The sequence below is a fragment of the Ctenopharyngodon idella genome, chromosome 1, assembly GCF_019924925.1.
Source record: "Ctenopharyngodon idella isolate HZGC_01 chromosome 1, HZGC01, whole genome shotgun sequence".
Classification (NCBI taxonomy): Eukaryota; Metazoa; Chordata; class Actinopteri; order Cypriniformes; family Xenocyprididae; genus Ctenopharyngodon; species Ctenopharyngodon idella.
This window is the reverse complement of record NC_067220.1, coordinates 19,851,054-19,870,384: the sequence shown is the minus strand read 5'-3', so window position 1 is coordinate 19,870,384 and position 19,331 is coordinate 19,851,054. Positions and strand designations below refer to the sequence as shown.

The window sequence follows — 19,331 nt, the reverse complement described above, 5'->3', positions numbered from 1 at the left end:
ATACAAGGTCCTCTGGCCGTGATTAAAGCATATTCAAAGGCATTGTCTGGAGTCTGAAAGGGTTTTTGCTGCACAGCAAGTTAGGGAACACTAAAGATCTTATTCCCAAGTGCTAGTGTTCAAACAGGTCAAGACGTCGACCGACTCAAAGCCAGTTGTCGACTGTAGACACAGAGTATAAATATTACTGTAGATGCTCAGGTGTTGACTGGAGACGCCCCAGGTAAACTTAAGCCAGGTGCGTAGGGGAAAATCTGCCACACATTACAGTATAAAATTATTCTTAAGTTTTCCCCTTTTTTATAGATGGTAATGAAATTGAAAGACTAACACCTGTGTAGGTGTTCAGCTACATCTAATTGTTTTGATAGCTTTAATGGAATGTATTTCAATTGTGCTGTAGGTACAGGCCAATTTTGGTAGGACTTTTGGTGGTGTTTGTGTCTGAGTGAGAAATGAATTCATGTCATTTGAAAGATGCTGTCATTGAAGATATGCTCAGTTTGTGAAGAGTTTTGAAAAAGTGATGCAAGTATTGAGAAATGGGTCCTAGCGATAGTGTAAAAAAACAAAACAAAAACCAAATCACTATTTTTGTCCATCCTACTCTTTCTAATTTTCACAAAATCGTGACCACACTCCTTAACAGGTGCCTTATGCTTCTTTAAATTTGCATGCTAATTTAAAGTAGGCTACTAGCTGGCAAAACTATCTCTCTTGTTACTTTATGCCTTCAGCAAACCCATGAGAACGTCCCTCGCAGCAAGCGTGCAGACATACTCACACGCGCTGCAAAACATCACAGCACTGACCACCCGCAGTTTCACCACGTCAATTAAACACACAAATTCATTTAATCGCCCCTCCCTCCCTGCTGGATGTGATGTGTTGCATTAATTAAAGTGGCAGACGTCGGCCTAATTGGAGCTTGGATGAACGTTGATGTGTGTGTGTGTGTGTGTGTGTGTGTGTGTGTGTGTGTGTGTGTGTCACTTGTTTTCATGATTTATGAGGACACAAATTTGTATAATGACATGGGTATTACACTGGTATTACAACGTAAACATGAAATATGAGGACATTTCATGAGTCCTCATATTTAAAATAGCTTTAAAAACATAAACAATGTTTTATTAAAAATGCAGAATGTTTTCTGTGATGGGTAGGTTTAGGGGTAGAGGTAGTGTAGGGGGATAGAATGTACAGTTTGTACAGTATAAAAACCATTATGCCTATGAAATGTCCTCACTAAGATAGCAAAACAAACCTGTGTGTGTGTGTGTGTGTGTGTGTGTGTGTGTTCAGCTAAGCTTACAAAGTTATATTACATTTCATTGCATCTCTAGTTTATGCAGTTTTTTAATTTTACCTTAAGTATCAGAGCATCATATATTGTCTGTCAAAACATTTATTCTTTATATTTACATATATATTATTGCTAAACAGCAAAATGAAACTGTACTAAACAGACTAAATGGAAAGGATTGTTCTATTGTTGATGTCTGGTGTTTCATAAGCCATACTGTGTGTGAGTGTATGTGGGTGACATCTGGAGTTCCCTCATGTACTGCAGGGGTCTGCCAAGCAATGGCTTTTTAATAGACACATGTGTGCAAACACACACACATGCACATCCACATGCACACGCTGTGCCTCCCCTGGATAGAGATGTTTATCTAAGACGTGCCAGCGGTGTCCAATCCCCCTCCTACTCTGATGCATCTGTCAATGTTCAGCAACTTCCATCTGTGCTCTGTGTGTGCTTGTGTGCATGTGTGTGCATTGAGATGCATGTGTGTGACGTTGTGCATAGTAAAGAAAGAAAGAAAGAAAGAAAGAAGGCTGAATGCACAGTGTAATTGATTTTTTGTTCTGGAATTGCTGGTATACAAAATGTCTCATTAGTTACTAAATGTCCTGCATGAAATGAACTCCCTCTGTGGTGCAACAGCATGAATAATACTTTAAGCTAAGTTTAGAGTGAGTTTGGAGTAGATTTTCTGTTCCCGAAAACAAAGCAAACACATTGACTTACTTTCGTCTCTCTTCCGCTTGCTTGCATCGGCAGGTGAACTAATTCCCAGAATTCCACTGATAGAGTAGGAGGAGCCTGCAGCGTCACTGGTTACTGCGGATACCTGGGTCACTGCCACTGTAGAGGCTAGAAAGTTACAGAGAGGTTTTGAAGACCACAGATGTCTTTGCGCTCACTGCTCTGACAGGACATGGGAAAGAATATACTGTCCATGATATAGAAAAATCTTTCGAAAATCTAGTTTACAATGCTTACACATTGAATATATGTACATATTTTAATCATTATTTTCATTATACTAACAAACTTTTTTTTTTTTTTTCAAATATTATGATTTATCAGTTAATTAATAGCATTTAACAACCCAAACTAATCTTGCTTTGTTATTTAAAAAAAAAAAAAGTCAAATTAACTAATATTTGAAGGGATTTATTAAACTGCAAGTGTCCTCTCTAATTATATCATTTTTTTATTTTTTTCTGCAAGTTGGAATTTTTTGATTTTTTTTACTTTGATTTGTCAGACAAAAGTATACATAAAAAGTAATCTTTTTCAAATATTAAAAACCTGTGAATCCATTTTGTTAGAAGCCAACATTCTTCAAAATATATTTTTTTGTGTTCCACACAAAAAAGAAATGCATACAGGTTTGGAACGACATGAGGGTGAATAAATTATGACAGATTTTTTCATTTTTGGGTGAACTATTCTTTAAATAAAGCTTTCTTTTCAAGAAAGAGTTTTTTTTTTTTCCTTTATTATGATATCAGGACAGTTGTGCCTCCCTAACATTTTTACTTTATGCCTCAAAAATATATCAAAATGTTAAATTCGGATTTTAAATTAAATAAATTAATAGATCCAGAAGAAAAAGAGCATCATGTTATCGACCCTAATACATAAATTGCTCAGTAACCTGCAGTATCATCTTCCATTTTTAGTCCATTTTAGTCATAGGTTGGATTTCTAGGTAATGCATGGGATGAGAAAGTGTGTGGCTGTGTAAATATCTCTGGACAGTATTAGGTTGTATGTGATTCTAGCCTCTGCTTGGTTAAAGCTCCCAGCCCACTGTCTTTTGTTGATGTGTATGTTTTTGGGTTGTTGTTTTTCCTCTCGTGGTTCTTGGCCCAGCGTTTTTCCTGCTAAAGACCTTTCACCAAAACCTGCTGTCACTCTATTCTGGCAACGTGCTGCCGCCCAAGGATAAGATGCTAACAAGCTAACAGCTTTTCGACATGTCTGGCTGTCTGTGAGGTCTTGGCAGTAGGGGACGAGGCCACAAAGTCTTCTTTCTGTCAACCCTTCATTCTCTCTCTCTCCTCTTTATCTCACTTCCTGTCAGCTGACGTACAGCCTGAGTGACAGTACAGTGGCCCCAAGGGGACACTAAGGTGTAGAGATGAGGCTAATCCCACATCCCAACAGACTGTGCTAAAATGGAGAAGGTGGGAAAAAAGAAAAACAAATCGCTCGGAGAAAAGATAAACGCCTTTGCTCGCCCGCCGCTCTCGTTTGCTAACCAGGTGGAAAATGTAATGAATGCATATCCATCCATTTTTTACTCCTGATTTATCGTTTCAATTATCTGATTCTCTTATTCTTTCGCACTTTTTTCCCCCTCACGTCAAGGAATAGAAACCCGAAGCGAGCGCTTTATATTCAAAATCCCTAAATTTCAATTTTCCGCCTGAGTATGAGAACTATTTATCATCATAATCTGAAGGAGACAGAGAATTGGCGAGCGTTGTGCGTGTGAAATTAATTTAGATTAAGCGGAGGTGTGCGATTATGAAGATTACTGACAGTGAGACAAACACAGTTCAATACTTTATTAACTGCCAATGGGAGTTTTCCCTCTTAAACTGGTCTGATTTTTAGAGATTCCCCTTTGGTTTTTGGGGGCGGCATTTTTTGAGTGTCAGAAACCTGTCCTAGATTCAAGAATGTAATCAAACGTTGAAGATTGAGGAGATCTAAATGTAAATGTTTCAAAATCTCAAATCTCAGTCCCTCTCAATGTCTATGGTGGATACGACACTGCCTAGATAAGTTTCATAGGGTAACTGGTATGTTGAAACCTTCAGGAAATAAATGAAATTAAATGTAAATTGATACTTTTGCTTATAGGTTGTTTGATTCTCAGATTTCTTCTCCTGAGATCTCACATGATCTCACATGCATCTCCTCTGGTGTTTCAACAATGTCTCATACTGCGCTCAGATTTGACAAGTCTGCTATCTAACTAATTTCACTTTATTTTACCATATTGCCTATGCTTTCCAAATTCATTTTTTTGCTTTCTAACTGCAAACTACTGGGATTTTTAATGCTTATCTTGTCCAATCTGCATTTAGAGGACTAAACTCATGAATTGAGTGGTTTAGTCCAAATTTTCTGAAGAGACTTGATCACTTTATATGATGAACAATTTGAATTTAGGCTTATATTCACATATAAACATTCATCAACTCACACATCAGTTGTGGTGAACGGAAGCTCAAGCAAGTTTGCGTGCGCATGCAAGAACCAATGAGGTTCTTTCCCGTGTGTTGCGGTTGCGCTTCTGTTTATGTTCACTGAACAATGTTTATATGTGAATAAAAGCCTAAATTCAATCTGTTCATCATAAAGCGATCGAGTCTCATCAGAAAATTTGGACTAAACCACTTCATTTATATGGATTCGTTTTACGATCTCTTTATACACTTTTTGAAGTGTCAAAGTGGTAGTTTCATAGCTGTTTATGGAGGGACAGAAAGCTCTTAGATTTTATCAAAAAGATCTTCATTTGTGTTCTGAAGAAGAACGAAAGTATTACAGGTTTGGAACAACATGAGGGTGAGTAATAATGACAGAATTTTTGGGTGAATTAACCCTTTAATATTTTTGCGGAAACTGATACATTGTTTTTAAGGATTCTATTATAACATTATAAATGTACTTAATGAAACTTTTGATCAATTTAATGCATCCTTGATGAATAAAAGCATAAATTTCTTTCAAAAACAAACTAAAAATATATAGCTGCGAGCAGCAATTATTGGGGTTCAAGCGGTTTAAGGCCTTTATGCACATTCAACATTTAACCACTTATATCATAGAAGGAAAAGACAGCTTCTTTAGAATCATGTGCCGTATGTGCTCATGTAATGATGCAAAGTTTTAAGTTTTCGTTTAGGAACGATAGGCTTTTGGGTAGACTTGGCCACGCCTGTTTTTTTTTAATGACCCTTCTATAGCTATTCCTAGCTGGGCCAAAGTTCAAAATTTTTTTGATAGCTATTGACCTAGAGAGTCACAAGAATTGTGCAGCAGTGGTTTTATGGAGGTAAAACCACTGGACTAGTTCGCCAAAGTTGGTTTTTGAAATAATCACCAATATTTAATGAACGATTCGATGGACAGCGGCGGTCCTAGAGACAAGGTTGCTCAGAATGAAGAGTTCTACCGTGTGATACAAATGTCGTGGGCATGAGCGAAAAATCGTGTGATACACAGTCCTTTACGCATGTGAAAAATGCGAAGGCAGGTCCCCGGTGGCCGATTTCTTTCAAATTTCTCACAGGCCTCTAGGGCCATGAGTCAAACAGGCCTAGCGAGTTTTGTTCTAATCGGCTTCCGTTAACCTTGTCTGATAGCTGCTCAAACTTCATTGGCCGATGACAAACATGTTTTTTTTATTTCAGTGTCCTCATAGACAGTTATGGCACCTCGGACAAAGACACTGCATGCCAGTTTTCAAGTCGATCGGAGTAATGGTGAAGTAGTTATAGTCGTTTTCATGGTTTTTTTTGCTGTTATAGCGCCACCAAGTGGCCAGTCGGCACATCCTTTTTCACACGATCGCAGAATGAGCGGTTTGGTGAAAATATCTTATTCCGTTCACGAGTTATAGCCATTTTAGTACAAGTGGTTCCACCCACTTTGAATGTTTTGGCGGCCCTTAGAGACCGTGAATCGGAATTTCAACTTCTTTTTTTTGATAACTATTGACAGTCAGACTCCAGAGAATAAATTAATAATGAATTAAAAATGCACTGGTTCGGTTCCGATCGAGTCAAAAACCTAGGACTAGTTCGCAAAAGTATTTTTTTTTTTAAAGAAATCCAAAATACAGCAGATTTTCCAATCCAAATTTCGCCAAGGATTCCAACGATATAAGACAATTGCGCCTACGCCTAATGGTTTAGGAATTATGAGCCATTTCATACTTTTGACTGCTGTAGCACCCCCATCAGGCCGATCAGGGCGAGTCTTGGTGATGATGTAGATGGTGTGAGTACTACCAGCCCTCAAAGTTTCAAGTCTCTACGACTTACGGTTTGGTCTGCCCAATCGCTTTTAGTGAAGAATGCTGATCCTTTGAAATTTTAACAATTACTATAGGGTTTCAGCGCTACACGCTTGAACCCCTAAAAACTGACGTCAAACTTGAATTTGTTTGTACTTTTTTTTCAGAAGCTACATTTCTCTATATTTTTAAAATCCAAATATGATTCAATCCTACCAAAGACTAAAGTTCTGCACTGTGAGGAATTTGAAATATGACAAAAGTACATGTGAAGTTGACTCTTACCTAAGTTATGGGCGGAGACAGCTCCTGATTGGCCAGGTGGTTGCTGGACTTTAGTGCGAATGATCCTGCGGCAAAGAAAGAGCAAACAGGAATTAGACATTATGGTGTGTTTAATGTTTACCATGCAAGGTGCTATGTGTAGGAGTGTGTGGGTACTGTATATATACATGCTTTAATATAAGTATGCAAGCACGTGAAATGTGTGTGTGTGTGAAGTGGCTCATGCAGGCTGACATGGCAGCAGAGTCTCACACTTCCTGCATGGCTGCTCAAGCAAAGCACCTTTCCCCTCTGCTCTTCGTCCCCCTCTCTCTCTCTCTCTTACTCACTCTTTCTCTCTTACTCACTCTTTCTCTCTCTCTGAGAAAGGTTGTCATTGTACACATGCTGTTGAACCAGTGAGCTGGACACTGCTCATGAATATGTGTTCCTTTTTACTCCACTGACTCAGTCCTGTTGTTTTCCTCTATCCCCCCTCTCTCTCCCTCCATTCTTTGTATCTCTTCTCCATGCATTGCTCCATCCCGTTTCTATACTGATCAACTTGTTCTCAAAAATTTAATGGTTTGTACACATATACATTGGGTACGGTAATAAATTATAAAAAAAATTTTGAAAGAAGTCTTATGCTCACTAAGGCTGCATTTATTTGATCAAAAACACAGTAATATTGTAAACAGTAACCAGTAATGTAAAATATTATTACTATTTACTTTCAATTTTGTTCAGTTTAATGCATCCTTGCCCAATAAAAGTATTAATTTCTTCCAAATAAAAAACAAATCTTTCTGACCTTAAAGTTTTGAACAGTAACGTATGTACACAAACACACTTTATGCATGTTATGAAAGTGAAGCAATGGCAAAAACACATTTGGAAAAATACACTTTAAACAATTTCAACCCAATAAAATCTTAAAAGGTTAAATCTTAAGTATTCCCTTACATTTTAAGGAAATCAAAGTTAATTACTGATGAATAAAATCAAATTGACACTCAAGTACACAGATATTTTTGTCTCGAGTTGAAAATATTTTAACAGTCCACACACACACCTGTTGATTGAGCTGACACTGGGCACGCTGTCATTGTCACACACTCTCTCTGCCAGCAGTCTGTCTCGGATCTCCCAGGCAAACATGGTGGGGTTTTGGCGTTTGTAATCAGCGATTTTGTCGACAACTTTGGGTGTAGCAACCTTTGGTTTGGAGCCTCCGATCACCCCTGGTCTGATGCTGCCTGTCTCATAGTACCTGTGGAGCAGATAGATAGAGAGCTGTATTTCACCAGGCAAGATAAACAGAGAGTTAGAACATATGCTTATCGGGCATTGTAGGTCTGTAATGCCTTGCGGTCAATGCACAGTAGATCACTAGTAACACAGACACAGAAGACACATACCTTTCTGCAATAAATAATCAATCTGTTCAGCCTATTGACAAAAATCACATTATATAATAACATAAAAGCTTTTTTAGCCACACACAAGAATTCTAAAACACATCCTGGACTAAATTCTGATTGGATGAGATGCAGATAAATGCACACCTGTGTCCGCACATTCTATATTAATGCATCTAAATTAAGCGTAAACAGCCTATATTTGAGCAAATCGTGATGGAATAATCATTAGTTTAAATTAGTAATATTAATAAATTATTATATCATTTTAATATTAATTAATTAATATTAATACATTTATTGAATACATTTATATATTGAAAATGAGATGGTGTATAATCATTCTTTTAAATGATTAATATTAATACATTATTATTATTATATTCTAATATGCATATTAGTGCTCAAGAAACATTTCTTATTATTATAAATGCTGAAAATAGCTTCGCTGCTTAATATTTTTGTGGAAACTGATTCTTTGATGAATAAATAAAGTTCAAAACAACAGCATTTAATTGAAATAGAAATCTTTTGTAACATTATAAATGGTTTTACTCTCTTTTGTTTAGTTTAATGCATCCTTGCTCAATAAAAGTATTAATTTCTTACAAAAAAAAAAAAAAATCTTACCGCAACTCAAACTTTTGAACTGCAATGTATGGTATTAGTGATATATGATAATATTAATTAATTATTAATAATATTATATACATTTATTAACCATTTGAAAATATGAAATCTGATTATTATTATTAATAAATGAATGTGATCTTAGATTATTAATATTAATATATTTATTGAACATTGGTGTCTCATATATATTATAATGCAAGCCAGGCTATGCATTACAGGGATTTTACCAGGGTTAAGGGGGTTTTAGGTGCTCCGCTTCATCTTGCATGGCTATATTTAGTTAAGGCCCAACACACAAACATAAACCAAAATCACAGCCCATATACAGCACAGCTATGAAAAGTACACCAAAATGAGCATGCAGAAAATTCCCTCATTAACAAGAGAGTTGAGTTAGTTCTATGCCTTATTTACTCAAACCTCACTTGCAGCCCACATATTAGTGTGTTTTCTGCCTGAGCAGTAAGAGGGAGGGAAGATATTACCCCACACACACACACACACACACACACACAGAGCGCTGCAGTAACGGTTGAGTGAGTTGGACCGGGGCTGGGGGAAGAGGGTTGAGGCAAAGGAGAACAATGCGAAACACATTTTTTTGATATAGCTAAAGGCTCTAGCACTAATCCACACCTTTATCCATTCAAATTCTGTCCTCCCCCTTAACCCCTTCCTCCCTCTTCTCTCTCTCCTTCTCTCTTTCCTCCTCTCTCTCTCCCTTTCTCTGTCCTTCCAGCCATCCCTCCCTCCTCGGGAGACGTATGGTGCCAGTGTCATTTTGATGCAAATGTAAAATGTGATGAATCTTTTCTTTTTTGTCCCAGAAAGACAGAAAGAAAAGACGGCGCTTTGACTTTGGCTTCGGTGCGAGATTTCAGAATTTTTGAATTTCAACGTGTCTTCTTTGAAAGGAAGCGCTGAGTCAGCCTCAAGTTGAACCAACGGCAGAGGGAATATCAGCCGTACGGCCAGCATTCATCAGTGTATGGATATTTTAGAAATTGATATTTATTATGGATTAAGTACAAGTTGACTTGATGAACGAATAAAAGGAGGGTTGGAAGGCATTTAAAAGCAAGACCGCAAACAGATACTGGCCCCACTGTTTGAATGCAATTGAGGACATTAAGCTGGTTTCCCAGGCAAAGATTAAGCCTAGTTCTGGATAAAATAGCACAGGCAATAGAGATTCTCCATTCAAAATCCCTTTTGGTCTGGGACTAGGCAAACTCTGTGTGTGGGAACTAATCCACGGGGTCCGAATTTTATTCGCCAATACATTGTCATATGAAATAATCACATAATATCTCAAGAAACTGTCATTTCATCCCTATACTGACACATGAGAGCTCTAGCTTGTCTAGTCATATGTTTGCCAATAGTTGTGAGACTCATTCACTCTATTGTAATATTGTACAGCTCAAATGCTAATCTATATGTTTACAGTTTGAGAAGTCAGTTGCTTAAAGTTCTACGCTGCTGTCTTTTTAAGTATCTTATACTCACCAAGGCTGCATTTATTTAATCAAAAATACTGTAAAACAGTAATATTGTGAATAATAATAGACTCTTTTTTTATTTGAATATATCTTATCATTTCATTTATTCATGTGATGGCAAAGTTGAATTTTTAGCAGCCAATCATTCTAATATGTTGATTTGATGCTTATTATCAATGTTGAAAAAGGTTGTGCTGCTTAATATTTTTTTTATTAAACACACATTTTATTTCAGGGTTGTTTGAGGACTAGAAAGTAAAAAAAAAAAAAAAAAACAGCATTTGTTTGAAATAGAAATATTTTCTATCATTATAAATGTCTTTACTGTCACATTTGATCAATTTAATGCATCCTTGCTGAATAAAAGAATTAATTTATTTCAAAACAGATCGTACTGACCCCAAACTTTTTAATGGTAGTGTATTTGTCAATGTTTTCACACAAATACTGTGGTGCTACTATGATACTGAATGATGGATATATACATTTTTCTTTTGTAAAATGTTACATGCAAAAATCTCTAGGAAAATATGTTAGTACCATGGTATTTTTTGGTACTATTTTGCTAGTGATATGAGATTTTTTAAAGATTTAGTTCACCCAAAAATGACATTTCTGTCATTAATTACTCACCCTCATGTCGTTTCAAACCCGTAAGACCTTCATTCATCTTCGGATATTTTTGAGAAGATATTCTTGATGAAATCCAAGGTTTTTTTTATCCCCCATAGAAAGCAATGTAATTACTGTCATTCAAGGCTCAGAAAGGTATTAAAGACATCGTTAAAATAGTCCATGTGACTATAGTGGTTCAACCTTAATGTTATGAAGCGACGCAAAAACAAACAAAAATAATGACTTTATTCAACAATTTCTTCTCTACCCTGTCAGACTCGTACGCAGTTGATGCAGTGAACGCAGTTCACCGCTTCCGTGTTTACATCCGAACGCCGGCTCAGTATTGGCCAACTCCTGTGCCAGCCAGCCAATACTGAGTCGGCGTTCTGACGTAGAACCTGGAAGCACTGCAACGAAAATGGCATAGGAGACTGACAGGGGAGAGACGAATTTGTTGAATAAAATCGTTATTTTTGTTTTTTGTTCTCGTTGCTTCATAACATTAAGGTTGAACCACTGTAGTCACATTGATCATTTTAACGATGTTTTTACTACTTTTCTGGACCTTGAACGTGGTAATTTCGTTGCTTTCAATTGAGGATAAAAAAAACTGTTGGATTTCATCAAAAATATCTTAATTTGTGTTTCGAAGATGAACGAAGGTCTTACGGGTTTGGAACGACATGAGGGTGAGTACTTAATGACAGAAATTTCATTTTTGGGTGAACTAACCCTTAAACATGCTTCTGTTTCACATTTTATTATAATAAGCAGAACTCACCTGCCCAGTATCTTGCTGACGCAGCCGTGGCTGACCCGGAGCTGGCGGGAGATGTCACATGGACGTACACCCTGATGGGCCAACTCCACTATCCTCTGCCTCACCACATCAGGCAAGGGCCGCCCGTTTACAAACACCCCACCCAGCTGATTCACCCCTCCATGCCCTGCGGACACAGACAGCAATAAAAGGACACTGAGCAAATCATATCTTCTTTAAATACAGAAGCTGTCACATAGCAGGCAAAAGGTGTTGCCGTCCCACCCCACTGTGTGTGTGCGTGTCTTTGACCTGAAGGTTACGATTATGCAGTCTCTTCTTCTCCTTTTTATCATATCTGCCCCTGGTGGTCACCTAAAGGATTGCACATGACCTCCTCACTCAGGTTTGTTTTTGTATATTGTCTATAATTGTGGTTGTGAGTCTTTTTTTGCACAGTGGTTGGTGGGCTGGACCTCCTTGGTGGGCTTAGACTTTTGGATACCAATTTTCTTTCATTCTTGTACTGTATATATATATTCATTAGAATTCAGTATCTTATCATCATTTCAGTACAGAAGTCTATGTGGTAATCCAGTCAATCTGTCATATTAACATACTGATTGCTTCAGAAGGGGAACACACAAACACACATTTACACACACAAAGGAACTGGGGGATCTGTTAATCCGAGCTACAGGGTAATGGATCTTAAATACATCCGGACAGGCAATATCAAAAAGACCCAACTGGCCTTGTGTCCTCGTAACTAAATATATAAGTTCAGCTAACAGAAAATTAAAACCCAGCTACATGTCATTTTCATTCTCTCAAGGCAGTGGGCTGCTTTTTCATGAAGTTTCTTTACTGAGTGATTTGACCTATCAGGCTTCTGTTAGTAAGTCTTTAAATGCATTTCGTTTTCAGTTTCATTTGACCTTTTTCTTTTTCCTTTCTATCAATAGTTTGCTTCAGTTTCTTTTTCTCTGTATTCTTTCTTCTTTTGTGTCTCTCAGTTACAGTTTATCATTTGAAAACATAACTGACAAAGTCATGGAGTCAACTAGCTCGATTGATTTTTTTAAAAGATGTACATTAAAAATTAGGCGTGCTAACTTTTTTATGCTCAAATGCATAATTATTAAAAAAAACATTTTTTGCTTAAATGTTTAAATGTGAAAAAAAGTATGGCATTTGTGTCCTACTACAAAAGAAAAGGTGAAATACATAAAAAAAAAACACATTTGAAAGTTGAGTATAAAATGATTCTTAAGGGTTTAAGTTTTTAAAAATGCATAACTTTTTAGAGAGTTTTTAGATCAGTTTATCTTGAATTTCAAACATTTTAGTTAAAAAAAGGTGGAAACATTTTCAACTGCAACCAGTTACCAGTTAAACACTGATTTACAGTTACTGCTAGGTTATGACCAAAGCATAGTCTATTATTATTATATTCATGGAGCAAGCTTGTGTTTAAGTGTGTATGAGAGAGTATGTGTGTTTGTTTGAATATAAGTGCGTGTCATAGAGAGAGAAAAGGCTGCAGTAGGGATTAAACGAAACAAGCTATTCAGATGTGATCTGACCAAGACTTTTCCCCGTTTCTTCTGCAAATACTGCTGGCTTATAAATCGAAGTGTTCCTAGAGCTTTGATTGATTTCGAGGCAGGTTCCGTTTAGAAATAGCGGGAGCGGCTGAAAGACATTCATGCTCCCCCATCCAGAAAATAAACCCGATTAGAGACGCTGCTCCATTACGATCCGCTATCGGCCGCTCCGATTAAACCGCTCCAAACAGAGCGAACCAAACGCCAGCAAAGCGACGTGACATCAGGCGTGCTTTAACAAACAGACTCAAGAAAAAAAAAAAAAAGTAAGGGACTACCTTCATTCATGCTGGGTAAATGCATTGTTTTCGAAAATGAATGCAGCATTTGGAAATAAAATCACAGATATTTACTTTTTTTTTTTTTCAAATTAAAAAAGGAGTTTGATTTATCTTGTATATTAAAAAAAATACGTTTAAACATATAGGCTACTAATATAAAGTACAGTATCCAATAAGCTATGTTTGCTGAATTTAAAAAAAAAAGTTTTTAAAGAGATGTTGTTTTTTTTATTATTATTCTATATTTGTTTATAAACTAGAGTTGGCTATGTACATCATATTATTTATGACAGATTAATTTTTATTTTGTCATATATGCTAGTTTACTCAAATTAATCACGTAGCCTATCATAACCTATTAGTAATTAATGCCTCACTGATAATGCCTGATTAATATTTTTAGCCTATTATTTATTTTATTTTCTAATAAGAATTTTTTTTGTCTAATTTACGTAAAATGTAAAATTGTAAAAAGAAAAGAAAAAATTTAACAAGCGACACCAAACAACCAAGAGAAACTCTGAGCACACAAACAAAATTACACTTTTCAGAAATTTCAGCAAAAAAAAAAAAAAAGATTTCTTAGCATAAACTTCAATGCTTCCCTTCTAAATAAGAACGAATTAGTTATTTTTCGATAGACAATGAATATGTATGATTTCGTTTTTAAATGAACATATGCAAAATATATCGCTCGTGTCAATTTAGCATAAAACTTTAACCAATGTATAGACCAACTGGTGGCCTAATAACAACCGTAACAATTTACTGCACCAGTGGGAGTGTTAAATATAGGCCCTATTGTAACTTAAATTGTATGAGAGTTCGCACTTTTTATGATCATTTAAAACCTGCAAAGTCGTATTAATATTCATGAGAAAGATAAGTAGCCTGAGTTTAAAACATCATAAAACATCATAAAGTTATCTTCCTCTCTCTGCAACATCAGTGGAGTTTCTTTCCTAAAAGTCTCGCAGGTTCGTGGCACAGTCAGTTCTTAAGGCTCACACCGTTTGACATTTTCGGTGTAATCGTTTTACCCCGCGGATTGTGTCGAGATATTGTGGCGAAGAGGAAACGTGATTCGTTCTAGCTTCTGAAATGTGTATACATCTAATCCACCGTTTCATTCACCATGCCAATAGATGTCATTTCACATAGATGTGCGTGTGCGTGTACGGGTGGGTGGGTGCGCGCATATTTGAGTTTTGAGGTTTTATTCATCAATGAGAGAGAAGACTGGGAGAGAAAGAAAGAATGAGCGAGAGAGGAACAGGAGGAGAGAGAGAGAGATCACAATTGCATTTTCAGGGTGCATAATATGTGATTGGCAGCTTGGTTTTGGTAACAAAGACATTGCAATTTTCTTTTTTCAAACATTTTTCTTATACAAATTGAAGCTACGCTGAATTTTTTTCATAAATAATTAATAAACATTTAAAATAACCTAATCATATGAAAAAAACCCGATGTCTTGCACATTGAAAATGCTAATTTATAATGAAAATGTGTTGCAGACAATTCAAATGTGTACAAGCTGTTGTTTGTGCCTTGGCAACAAGAATAAAAAAATAAAGAGGAGGGAAAGAGAAAAGGGGCCCTTAACGCTGGTATCTTGGGGGACCACCGGTGTCCGCCATGTCACGAATGAGTGACCACACATCTCTCCGCCACAGTGAGCAACTTCAGCTTTCGTTTTTAACCTCACAAGTGGCCTGTTTACAGCTACCCTCAAGAAATGTATTTAAAGGTTACGGAGCCTGTTTGCCATATCCTCAGCTGCGGTTCAAGTTCAGTTTGTGTCCGCTGGCTGCTGGCCTTGGCCGCGGTCTCTTCCCCCCTCTCTTTCCCCCAGGAATTGTCAAGCAGGCTAAAGCTCTAACAAAGCAGTCCGGTTCTTAATAAAGAGCAGAATGCCAAAACAATCGGGCCAAACAGCAAAAACTTCACCTTTATTTAAGACATTGTCTTTTAGTTGCATTTTTAAAGTTTACCAGCTAATGTACATAGTGTTTTGCTTTCGTTAGATTTAATCCGAGTAGCATATATTTTGTTATTCTATTCCAAAAACAAAAAGAATATTCCGAGAACTTTGAACGAAAACAAACATTTGAAAGCAGTTAGTGAAAGACTACCGAGAACTTACTGTGCATCGCTGCGAACGGGTCGTGTTTGCAGTGAATTTCCATCGGTTAGCAGGACAGGATTTCCGTGAAAAACCACCAAAAAGTCTTTAATGTCCTGTTCTTTTTTTCTGTTAAAGGTTTGTGCGTATGTAGTCAGTCCGTTCTGTTCGGAAATGTCTCTTTTAAACACAGAAACGACTCTTTCAGCTGTTTGGAAGTCCAAAGAAACTTTGGTTGGAAAATAAACAATTGACCCTGAGGACCTAAGGCCTAAGGTCAAGAGTAAAAGTAGTTTTTGTGATTTTCGAGGGGGGAATAAAAAAAGTTAACTCATAAATAATCATGTATCTGTTCCATCATTTTTTAGTCTACAAAAATAAGCAAACAGGCGGTCAGGGGACAACCCTGCAGGGTCACACAACTGCTTCTGCGGCCCAACATCCAGAGTGAACTAACTCAGACGTCTGTAGGGATTCATTAAAATGGTATTTCAGGAAAAGTCTTGGCGATATGTACCAATTTTAATATTAGTCCGAACAGTCTTCTTAAGCTTTAGATAAAAATGTAGAAGTCTCGTTTCCAAGCTCTATCTTGACATCCTCGCTCCAGTGACCGTGACCCGTGAACTGTGACTGAGGCTCGCACTGTCAGAGCGCGTCTCTCCCAGGGATCTGTAAAACCCTGGTGAGGTTTCTGAGAAACCAAAACATTTACTTCATGTTCAACGTATCTTCACATGAACGCGATTTCCTTGCATCTTGATCTTCTAATTGCTCAAATCGTTTTTAAAAACTCTCTTTTTAAAAAAGAAAATATGCAGATAACTCCGACAGCACGAAGATCCCCAAACAATAGACATACGACCGTGGATATATGAAATTAAAAAGTACATGGTATGAACCCCGAATCAAAATGTTTGCCAAAGTTAAACAGAGAATGATAAATAGCCATTGCGCGAAGCATTTGAACTTGAAAAAAAATGTCCAAAAAAATGTCGTGAAGAAGAAAACAGGCTTTAGCCTATCAAGTTTTGAACCAGCCAGCACGCGCGTAAAAATCCACGGAAAGTCTCAGATGACTGATACGGTAGTGTAATTTGTCTTTCTCGTCGCAATTGATGTCCGCCGAACGGTGTTCTTCCAGCGTGATTGCTCCGGCGGTGAGAATCAGTGGTCGAGCCTCCGTCCTTACCGCGCAAACACTGCACGAGCGCACGGCGCGTTTCAGAACCTGCTCTCGTGTGGACAGCGCCAATGCTACAGCGCTCTGAATCTACTACCGAGCCCGACCGAGACTGTCAATCAAAATAAGTCTACCTATCCGGGCACTGCACCTCTGCCGTCACAATCGCCCTGAGTCGCGCTTAGATAAAGACGACACCGATTGGCTAACACTGAGCCAATGTGAAAGTGACGTGCTGTCCCAATTGTGCACTGACAAATAGGGAGTCTTGAATCGAAGTTGGTTCTCTGGCTTCGCTGATCCCATGTCTAATTTCAATTAAGGAAGGTGATAAAATTGAAATTTTAAAATATCCGTTTGCACGTTTTTCAGTCATTCAATTAATAAATGCTTAATAATTGGGTATTGCGTCAGAATATGTTTTCAATTATGAATAAGCTTTGTAAAATCGTAATAAATATTGCTTATGACAACTGACATATCGCAGCATTTTACTGAGCTACATGTGCATATCAAATATAATGATACATATAAAATAAATGAACATATTTCCTTAATGTTGTATTTGCACATTAGATATTATAAATAGGCTATCGCACTTGCACGTGCAAATCCGACTGCTGTTTAGTATCTTCGACAAAAAAAAAAAGGTTTAATATTGTTATTTTAATAAACGCCTTTAAAAGTTTAACAAATCTACATTCATAATGCAATCTATTCGTTTTTATTTGAGGTTTCTTTGTGCCTCCAAAAATATTCTTCCTTATCTACATGTTTGACGGATAAGAGCGCTGTTCCACACAGGCTTTTGCTCTATTTTCATACTAAATATTTTTTCATTAGCCTACCAGCCCTAACAAAAGATTATTAAGAACTTGATATTAAGTCATGTTAAGTTTAGTTGACTTAAAAAATGTGGTGTGTTTTTAAATAATGGTGATTATAATTGTTGTGGTGGCTAGCATCATGGTGATCAGTGTAACACCAGCAAGAAATACAATAACAAGCATCAAACAAAAAAATAATAATAAACGTAATAATAGGGGTTAGAGTTTATGAACATTAATGTGGCATTCATTTATTTATTTATTCATTCATTCATTTTAGATTCATTATTAGAACACACGAAAAAGGAAAAATCCATACTTGAATTTAACTGATTCAATTAATTAATTAACTTGGGAGTATTTTACTTTTCAACACCTATTAGTTGATTTTTGACCTATTTATTTATTTATTTATTTATCTATTTATTTATTTATTTCCTGAATTGATTTACATACAAAAAACGTGAATACATTGCAAAAAAATAAATAAATAAAAATTGTGGCAAAACGACTTGTTACATCATGTTTCTCACTGTGTTACATTCAGACGTTTCTTTGCCTGAATATATATCCTATTCAAAGGACCACGTAAACCTTAACTCTTCTAAAATTCCATTTTGATGTTTTGTTCGAGAACATTTTTGGGCAAATTTCCGTGCATCTTCTACAACTAGTCTCAGTGTTATTATACAATTAGAGATCAAAGATACCAATTATCTTACATGTATTTATTTGTGTGGTCAGAATAAAGTAACCTTTAAGACACTGAAATCCTGTGGTTCCTGCTCCAAATTCATGTGCTCAACACATATTCGTTTCATTCTGTGAGGAAGAGATTCCTCCGTGGTGCGCCAGAAGTGCCACGAGGGGGCGAACCTTTGGTCTCTTATGAAGAAGCTTCATCACTTCAGCTTGCCACACACACACACGCACACTTATACACTTGTGAAATCACAGTAACTAATGATTTTGCAATGTTAAAAAAGGCGCGCTATTTGCAGATATTTTGTATTCCGTTTTTAATCTCATAAGATGTTTAAATATTTGTCACTAAGTTATTTTACTTAAATTAACAATTAAGTTGAACCTTTCCATGAATGCTTTGGAGGCCTTGTAGGCTTTCAGTGGACATGCGTTTCTGTCTCAGTTTTTCAGTTGTTTTGTTTTGTTCCTATAGAGACGAACCACAAATAAATAAACTTTTTAAATCTTTCGAATACATTATTTGAATTATTTTAGGCTATCTTCCTCTCAATTGCCATATTCTGTCTTTCTTGAGGAAATGTTTGCTTATAATAGTTGCCCAAAAGCAATTTTCTGCGTATATTTAGCAAATTAAATATAAAAACATGTAAAACTAAAACAGAGCTAATCATGCCTACAGGCACTGTCTTGGAAATTTCGATAAAAGTTCCATCATGATTCAAACATTTTTTGTTTTGTTTTTTTTGTTAAATCATTAACATAATCCATTATTGAGATTATTTTAACGCTTTAAATGTTTCTCAAAGCACTTATGTAAATAAGAAAAACAAATAGGCTACATAATAAATAGTAAAACACAAAAACAAAACAAAACAAAACAAAAAAACAGAACATTTTCCATGAAACGAAGTGTTCAGAACTCGGTGGGCACAAATCTGAATATTTAATAATTATAATTCTGAATAGTTCAGAGTAGTCTATATCAGAGTCAAGGACAACTTCCAGTCCACTCCAAGTTGGCGGTACGTGTTAATGAATTACACCACTGACAGAAACTACATATATTCTGTTCGGTT

The 19,331-nt window shown here is 36.5% G+C and overlaps 1 protein-coding gene across 10 annotated transcripts in view; it reads right to left on the bottom strand.

The window, feature by feature from the left end:
• Positions 1 to 19,331, bottom strand: part of pax5 (paired box 5) — a 56,835-nt gene that overhangs the window by 35,848 nt on the left and 1,656 nt on the right. For 5 of the 10 annotated variants that reach the window (XM_051888690.1, XM_051888654.1, XM_051888711.1 and 2 more), the window contains exons 2-5: positions 11,549 to 11,714; positions 7,669 to 7,866; positions 6,615 to 6,679; positions 2,036 to 2,161 (exon numbers count right to left, since the gene is read on the bottom strand). In XM_051888690.1, the coding sequence (XP_051744650.1) occupies positions 2,036 to 2,161; positions 6,615 to 6,679; positions 7,669 to 7,866; positions 11,549 to 11,714 (555 nt within the window). Of the gene's footprint in view, positions 1 to 2,035; positions 2,162 to 6,614; positions 6,680 to 7,668; positions 7,867 to 11,548; positions 11,715 to 15,561; positions 16,890 to 19,331 lie in introns of those variants that run through there. The other 5 variants (XM_051888732.1, XM_051888699.1, XM_051888722.1 and 2 more) reach the window with 3 other exon arrangements.